At 32.5% G+C, this 9,488-nt stretch overlaps 2 protein-coding genes across 2 annotated transcripts; one reads left to right on the forward strand and one right to left on the reverse strand.

Annotated features, from left to right (window-relative positions):
* Positions 1-3,629: 3,629 nt before the first annotated feature.
* LOC148931953 (uncharacterized) lies at positions 3,630-5,728 on the reverse strand. Its single transcript, XM_089063707.1, has 3 exons — positions 5,637-5,728; positions 4,442-5,145; positions 3,630-4,347 (listed from the first exon to the last, which is right to left on the reverse strand). Exon 3 carries the CDS (start codon positions 4,243-4,245, stop codon positions 3,739-3,741), a length of 507 nt encoding a protein of 168 aa, XP_088919833.1. The 5' UTR covers positions 4,246-4,347; positions 4,442-5,145; positions 5,637-5,728; the 3' UTR covers positions 3,630-3,738.
* Positions 5,729-8,569: 2,841 nt separating this feature from the next.
* Positions 8,570-9,211, forward strand: LOC148931954 (uncharacterized). Its single transcript, XM_089064965.1, has one exon. It carries the CDS (start codon positions 8,570-8,572, stop codon positions 9,209-9,211), a length of 642 nt encoding a protein of 213 aa, XP_088921091.1.
* The last annotated feature ends 277 nt before the right edge of the window (positions 9,212-9,488 follow it).

A 9,488-nucleotide genomic window follows, 5' to 3' on the forward strand; every position in this document is an offset into this window, starting at 1 on the left:
TAGATACTTCATAATAAAAGCCTGATACTTCATTATTATAGATTTTCACTTCATTATTATAATTTATTACTTCATTGTACAAATTAACTACCCAATGAACTATATCTATTATCTAATGCAACATTTAAATCTAATATAGAACAACATTAATAAGCAAAGTACTTTATTTTGAATTGCTCAAAACAGATCTATGTATATATCAAAACTTAATCTGCTAAAATCTTCATTTTTTCTTTAAATATGCTGCAATCATTTTCTCAACATCTATTACATGGCTATTGCTTTCCTCCTTATAGTATGTTTCGGTAACTTGTTTGTTCTTGAAGCTTGTATGGCTGTTATTTGCTAACATCAATGCAGAGCAATACTTGGCCCTCAAGCTTTGGAGAACACCTGAACTTGATTTTTTTAAACCACAGTTCCAACAACCTTCGCGCTCACCCTTGTATGTTTCCATGTGGCGCATTAGAAATACTCCACAGTCTTCAACATTTTCAGAAGTTCTCCATGGCATTTTGAATCTCTGTATTTTAGCATTGGATATTGTCTTGCACTGTTTGTGAAGACCAATGTTGGTGAGGAATTGACAAAAATATGATCTCTGCATGTATAATAAAATATATGTTATTTTTAGTTGTGTATCATATGTAAGTGTAATAAAATTAAATCATATGTGAAGAATACAAACCAGCGTCTCTGGAATGTCACTATAATTGGTTGTGAGATCATTGTCGTCGCCATTTTCAGAGTTATCTAGTACAGCAATTCCATTTCTTTTGAAGCAAAAGCAAATACCATAATAATGCTCATTTGCACATATGGGGAAAAAGACCTATGTAATGAAGTAAAAGATCACTCGAGTGAAGTAAAAAACTGGGAGAATGAAGTATTGTTAAATATCTGAAGAATATGAAACAACACAGCAGCTGAGTACAAAACAGTAAATAGATAGTTCATATTTAGAGTCTATTACTTCACTATTAAGTTTTATTACTTCATTTTGGCAATTAACTACTTCATAGGTTTATACAGTATAGCTTTAACTTCCTTTTTTCAAATTACTACTTTATAAAAAATTAAGATACTTCAGAATGATGCTTGTACCGTGTCCACATGTTCCCATTTGAAATTCGGTATTTCCTTCACCTCTCTGTCCAAGTTGGTACAGAAGTTTGCAATGATTTTGCTGACATCCATGTTTTGAGGCTTTGTAACAATTGTATACAACTGTATATTAACATAGTTAGGATTTTCACAACAATTAATATTATTTAATTTAAATAATTTTTACTTACACAAGGATAAGTGGTGAAAAATAGTCGTCTTGATGAGTACAATGATCGGAATTCTTCCATATTGTTGAGGTAGGAAGCCCATGCATCTATAACGCCAACCACGATTAATTTCCTAGGTATCAAGGAACACATTTCCATCTTTGTAACTTTTACAACGTCATCGTCATAAACAAGTTCAAGTCTGCATATTTTTTAATATATGTTAGAATTTCACATACTAGTAAAAATAATGCGATACAATGTTAGAAAGCAATTTATAAATCATACTCTTCTGTTTTATGTGTTGTAAGAATCCAGTAATATGATTCTTTTTCATCTTTACTGAGCTTGTTTGTAATCTTAACTGCTCGTTCATTGAATGGAGATTTCAATGCATGAGACACAGTTTTCTCATTTCTAGTACGTACATCTATCCGTTCCTTCAAAGTTTTGATCTATTGTTTGCAATAAATAAATCAATTATTATAGCTTCATCATATTAAGAACAAACTTCAAATTATCTATGACTTTGCACAAGCTTACCTTGTTGGCGTTGTAAACAATGAGCTCAGTTGACACTGGCTTACCAACCAAACCACTTTCCATGAAATCATCATCCATGTCTATATCCTTATAAGCATTCAACACTGACTGAATTTCCGCATCCACATTAATATTCTACATAATGAACTAAATTGTAAATATAATGAAGTACAAAGTATGCACTGCTGTTTGAGTATGACAATCATATATCAATAAAAGCAAAGGATCATTTCAATGCTTTTATGTTGTGTGTAGTAGGGGAATAAATATTTTTAATTATGTAAATTAGATTTGTACCTTTGTTCCATCATCTTTATGAAATCTCGCATTGGATCTATGCTCATCAACACACGGTGTATTCAAATTCTGGTAGTGGTTCAGAAAATGATCCATTTCAGGGACAAGATACTTCATTATTTAAGATGTATACTTCTCAAATTGTTATTTTACCTTCTCCGTTAGATTAACTCTTAAGTTTTCCATATGTCCAGCATCAACACTGAACGTTGATTGTTGTGTAACATCTACCATTTGTATACTAAGATCCTGGAAGTAGAATTACATAACAAAATACTTCATTAAATAAGATAGTTAATTAATAATGAACTGGAACTTCTACATAATGAACCATATTATAAATATAATGAAGTAAAAAGTATTCGGTGCTTGTTAGGTTTGACATTTGTTGTGTGTAGTTGGGTGATAAAGATTTTTAATCATGTAATTTAGATTTATATAAAAAACAGTTCATACAGTATGACAGTTACTTCATCATACTGAAATATTACTTCAAACAGAGTTATTAAAATGCAAGGTATAAAATAGTTCATTCAGTACGACAGTTACTTCATTATATTGAAATATTACTTCAAACAGAGTTAATAAAAGGTAAGGTAGTAAATAGTTCATTCAGTACGACATTTACTTCATAATGCTGAAATATTACTTCAAATAGAGATAATAAAAGGCAAGGTAACACTGAACTTTGATGGCTGTGTAATATCTGCCATTTGTATACTAAGATTATGGAAGTAGAATAATATAACAAAATACTTCATTAAATAAGATAGTTTATTCATAATGAACTGGATTACTATGCAATCTTCTATATGCAATCTTCATTAAATAACATAACATCTTCTACGTAATGTATATACAATCTCATATATGCAATCTATATGCAAATTTCACATTTGATCCATGTTGAACAACACATAATGTATTCAAATCCTGGTATTGATTTAGAAAATTATTTATTCCAAAGACAAACTATTTCATTATTTGAGATGTATGCTTCTGAAAATTCAGATTTTACCTTCTCCATTATATTAGCTTTTAAGTTATCCATAAGGCATGCATCAACACTGAAGTTTGATGGCGATGTAAGATCTGGCATTTGTACAATAAGATCCTGCCAGTAGTATTATATAAAAAATAGTTCGTTCAGTATGACATTTACTTCATTATATCGAAATATTACTTCAAACAGAGTTAATAAAGGACAAGGTAAAAAATAGTTCATTCAGTACGATAATTACTTCATTATACAGAAATATTACTTCAAACAGACTTAATAAAAAGCAAGGTAAAATTTTACCTTATTCACATCATCTACGGGCATGAATTGTACAGCGTCGAAGATATAGTTCCCGGTATATATGTCCCTTGACGGTGTATTATCAACCTGTCAATTATAAACAACAATACAAACAAAACCCAATGAACAATTGTTCTCCATTGCCTAAATAGAACATGTTAGTTACAAAAACCATTTCATATTTTACATCAAAATAAGTTTAGTTCATCCCCAAATACAAAACAAAATAAGTCAGTTAGTTACATCCCATTGTTTATATGAATTACAACACAACAAAACAAAGTTCCCATACTACAACATCCAAGTTTTCAACCAAGAAGCCATTCATCCACTTACGTTCCTTCCTCCAACCTCAAATCCTAAATCAAACGAAGGACCTTCAGTTTCCCATCTTTTTCTTAGCTCTGCCACCTTCATTACTTTCTCAACTGCAGCGATAAATTCTGGATCATCAACGTCGTCATCTTGCATTGCTTGAGACATTGCTTGAGACATGTTTTGGATTTCAATGCCGTCTTCTTCTTGTCCCATCTGTTGCACGCCCATCATTTTCAATGAGCAATTGGCTGCAACTTTAGAGCAGGCATCTTTCTTGACATCTTCTGCATCTTCTTCTATATTCTTCATAAGTTCACTTAGTGCATCAGCTGCAATTCCCATAACTTTGAAAAAGTGCTTTCTACGTTTTGCAGCAGCAGAGATATCACTTCCTTTTATGCAAGATAAGCTGGCAATGTCATTCTTTCCACCCAATTCAAACAGATTGTTTCTTTGAGGATTGAAAATACCCTCCTTAATGCCTCTTCCAAATGGCCCAGGCTCAAGCTCCATTTTCTGTCTTTTGTTTAGCAGTTTGCTTGTCCAGCCCTTGATTGTTGGGAATGTTCTTGTGACGAGCCGTGATTGAAGAACAATCCTATCAACATAACATGGCTACAAAATGAAACTTAGCATTAGTTCATCACTTCTAAATAATACTTCATATTTAAAACAGATTAATTCAAGGCAATATATTTTAGTTACTTACCACCAGAAATGAAACTGGCCCAGTGAATGGTTTGCTCTTGTCTTTAGCCCAAACCTTGTGGGCATGAAGGAGAGAATCAATCACATAACCGCACCAATTATAATCTTTGACATTATCAATGTCATCAATTACCTCTTCAATCTGTGTTGTCGAATAAAATCAAGAAAATCTTCCTGAACATTTCCCCACCTTCAACATCACTTAACATTTTTTCCATAAACATATCAGGACCCATATTTTTTCTAGCTCGGTTACAAGATTCAGCAATCTCTTTGATGAATTTGTCCAACTTTTGATGTCCATTCCTTTCAAATTTCAAATGACCATTTGGTAAACCAAGCGTGGCATGGACATCATCATCGCCGATATGTAGTATTCCTCGTCTGAACTTTACTCCGCATGTATCTATATCAAAATTATCTAGTATGCAAGCTTTGCTGGAATAAAGGTCGAATTGAAATGAAGAAGACTCCCGAAACCCATATCTTCTACTGCCTTTTGTTGTTCCTCATTCAGAGATTTTATTGCTTCAACAAACTTTGTCGGACCTCTTTTAAGACACAGAACTCTGTCAGAAACTCCTGTGCCCTTCTTTGCAGCAACTTTATCAACATTCTTTGACGCTTTCTTTACTATCTTTCTGTTTACATCTTCCCCAGTAGGTGAAGTATGTTCTTGCTCAGTTCCTCTTATCCTCTTCATACCTAACATATGTTTATAATTAATAATGATAATGATATAAAATGTTTAAAAGTTAACATCATATTTGACACTAAATTGCATTACTGAATGAAGTAATAGCACGACTAAATGAAGTAATAAACTAATGTAATGAAGCAATCGCATGACTTAATGAAGTGAGTTAACATTATATTTCAATAAAATGTGATATTTACTTCTTTACTGACTGTCATTTAGTTCATTATTTATTAAATATAGTTCATTACTACCGCTTAAGGTTTAACACTAAAATTTGTTGTATCATTAAGCTAATTCAATAACATTTCAAAAATACTTCATAACATACTTAAGTTAGTTCATATTTATTGAATATAGTTCATTACTATCCAATAATTATGTCAAAAGAGATGTCAATAATGCACATTTTTAAATGCTCTTTCTGCACTACAATATAATCAATGTTGAGTAAAGAAATTCCAGATACAAGGAAGTGAAACACACACAAGGGTAGTACCTCTGTTTTGAGCTTCTTCTACAGGCTGCTTGTCATGTCTTTTCTTTGTTCTCAATTCATCATTAAATTCATTAAAACATGTCAGTTTATCTATGTTAGTCACCTATATTATTATTTTTTATTGAATAATTAAAACTTGTTTACATATGCTGCAAACCTGATGCTTGAATTGTTTTATCTAGATTTTGAGTAGCAGGCTTCTTTGAAGAGCTATTACCACTAGATAATTTCTTCATCCTCAACATTTCTGGAAAAAAAAAGAGCACTGTAGTACTTCAATATGGTATTACACAATTCTATTATAGATTTATCAGTTAATTTAAATAAAACATCAAACGAGATATTAAATATGAAACAAAAATCCAACATTAATTTGATATACCTCTGTTTTTATCTCCTTCGTGATCTGCTGGATACTTGTCATGTTTTTTCTTTGTACGCAATTCATTATCGACTTCAGATTCTTCATTAGTATGCTCTTTTGAAGTATTATCACCAACAGCTACATTTTTCATTTTCAACATTTCTGGAAGAAAAAAAAAAGAGGACTATTTTAGTCAATGGATAAAATGACATGTTGTATTAAATCAAAATATAATGTGAGTTTATGAATTAAACCTTGTAATTTTTCTGTTGGTATAATACTCTTTTCTAGAGCTTTCAATTTCTTGTCCTCTGCATATAGCACAGTTTGTATAAATGAAGTAACATGGAACATAAATGAAGTAATAAAGTGTATGAATGAAGTAATTGCCTAAGTAATATGAGAGAATTTCCAAAGAAATACTTGCATTCTTCTTCTTTTGTAAGGATCTTTCACCTAAACACAAGATTACAAAATAAATATAGATATCATTATCAATTACAGATAGTTCTCAATGAACACTATGTTACTTCATTAAATACACAGTTAACTTCATTATATAGCTTAGATTTCACTTTTTAATTTCTGGCACAGAATTATTTCTAAGCCTTTTAGATGATAACTTCATTTAGTAGATAGATTACTTCATTATATCAATTTATTACTTCATCTTTCCAATTTATTAAATGACATGTTGTATTAAATTAAAATATAATGTGAGTTTATGAATTAAACCTTTTAGTTTCTCTGTGGTTATAATACTTTGATCTGGAGGCTTTAATTTATTGTCACCTGTATATAGCACAGTCTCTATTTTCATTAATGTGTTCATTAATATGAATTAAGTAATTAGGTGTATGAATGAAGTACTTGCATATGAACATTGAGAGGATGTCTAAAGAAATTCTTGCATTCTTCTTCTTTTGAGACGAATTTTCACCTATACATCAGAATATAGAATAAATTTACAACATATAGTTCACTGAGAATACTGTGTTACTTCATTTAATGTGATTTTCAATTTATATTACTTCATTAAAGACACAACTAACTTCATTATATCAATTTACTACTTCATAAAAAATAATATGTAGTTTATTTTAATGTACAAACAATACATCAGTTAAAGATGTTACTTCATTATAATGTTTTGTTACTTCATTTTTAGTGTCATTTACTTCATTATATTGTTTTATTACTTCATTTTAGTAATAGATCATTTTAGCAAGAGATGGCACATGTTACAGTTTGGATATTGGAAAAACTAGATGCATCTCAACATACTCAGCCACACATTCTAAACAAGATAGTTTTTATATTAGGGCTTTAACTTCATTTTATCAAATTACTTCAGTATATTAGGAATTTACTTCAGTATAAGATTTTATTACTTCATTTACAGGATTATATCAGAGATTCAGGATCAAAAGCATTTTAGGCAAAGTCAAATACAAAGCAAACCTTGACATAGATCAAAAGATTCAAGCAATTCACTCCAAACCCCGAACTGGTTCATGATCAAGAACAATGATAAACAACAAAATCAAAAAACAACAAGCTCAATCTCAGTTACAACCAATTCTTATTTCAAAAACATCAAACAATGCAGCAGTTAATTTTTATTCTAAAATCCTAAACTCATTCAAGGAAGATTTACCTACAAAAGTTATGTTTAATCCTACATTCTCTGATGAAACTTCATGTTCGAATACTAATGAACAAATCCTCTATCAACAAGCATCCAACAGATCATGTGTTACCTCATTGTCATAATTTATATTTCATTTTTCCGATTTAATTCTAGGTTTACCTTCTGTATCTGTAATTTTTTTTCCAGCAACTTCATCCGGCTTCCGATTTGACTTTTTGATTGTCTCTGTTTTTGCCGGCTGCTTGCGTTTATATTCCAATACTATTTTGACGAAAATAAGAATCTAGGTTAGGAATTAGATGAATTAAATTACGAGTAAGAAGTTTTCAAAGCTTCAAATTGTATTACCTTTATCGGAAATATTGCCAGAACTCAACTGGCGTTCAGAAGAAGTTTTGCGAGTATCGACCATTTTGATACTTAATCTAGCGATTAAATGTTGAACTTATAGCCGATTTCTGTGGTATTCTTCCGGCGACGATCGATGGAAGATGAAGATGAAGATGAACTAAGAGAGAAGTTTTGAGAGGAGAGTGGTTTTTGAGAGAAGCTTTTGAGAGAAGATTTGCCGGCGAAAAACGCGTGAGAGAGGAAGAGTAATTTTTTGAATTTTTACCCTAATTATGAAATTACTATAATACCCCCGAGTTGAAGTAAATTGAGTGTATAATGAAGTGCGAAAATTAACCTTTGATTATCTAATCTAATCCATCAAATTCAAGATCATATGGTCAAGATTCGGTCTCTAGTTCGGTCTTTAAGAGTGGAGTTGTGGTTAATAGGACTCTATATATATATATATATATATATATATATATATATATATATATATATCCCTCGTATACTCTCAGCATCATTCGAAATACACTATTGATATTTTCTTCGATTCTTGTTCTGATGCTGAGATTTCTTTTGTAGATGCCTAATCAGTATTACGCACCGATGCGCGACCGTTACGCGAAGAACAAGGTTTTCCCCGTCGAGACCTATCAGGAGTTTGAGTGGGATGGAAAGTCCTTTCTCCTAACCTACGTCACTGAATTCTATGATCGTTGGATGGATGCATACGCGTATGGAGGAGTTACCCATCACGCGGGGATCTCGAGGTTGATCCATAGCCTGCCTTCTCCATGGAGCGAATGGACTGCTCAAGCTGCGATACCGTTTACATGGTTCAGTCCGCCCGAGTACAAGCCTCGAGGTGATATGATCGGCTTGATTGGAGTGCTACTCCCAGCCATGGCAGTTGCAAGGGATGGACCGCCGCTTAGTCCCCCAGCGCACAAGTATCCGCCGAGTCAAGCTCGTCGATGGAGATATCGTCGTGATAAGGAGCCGCACGTTGATCGTGTCCCTACTAAACCAAGGCTTAGGACTCGTACGTCTAACCCGTTGGTCATAAATGGGAACGTGGAGGACATGCGTGCGATAACCCCTCCGCCCCCGGATGTTGGTGAATCAAGCGAGGACGAGGAACCTTACGAGGAAGGGCACGACTTGGACATGGGAAATGTCGAGGAGGATGAGGACCCCGAAGAGGACATGAACGATATCGACTAGGAGTGATAGTCGTGGAAAACATTGTTTTGCTTTCCCCATATTTTTGATTGTTTTGCTAAACATTTGCAGTATCTTTCTTTTGCTCTTTTGAAATTTCTGTTGATACTAAGACCTCATAGAGGCAACGTTTTTTTCTGATATGCTTTGGGGAGAATTTTTATTTTTCATTCCGATCTCGCTACCTTATAATGTGATGGATTTCCATATTGTTATTCCCATGCCATTGAGAAAATTTTCTATCACTATGTTATCATGCCATCATATCATCACACCACTA

This window comes from Salvia hispanica, chromosome 2 (genome assembly GCF_029641045.1).
Source record: "Salvia hispanica isolate PSC_SH4W2 chromosome 2, Shi_PSC_v1, whole genome shotgun sequence".
Lineage (NCBI taxonomy): Eukaryota > Viridiplantae > Streptophyta > Magnoliopsida > Lamiales > Lamiaceae > Salvia > Salvia hispanica.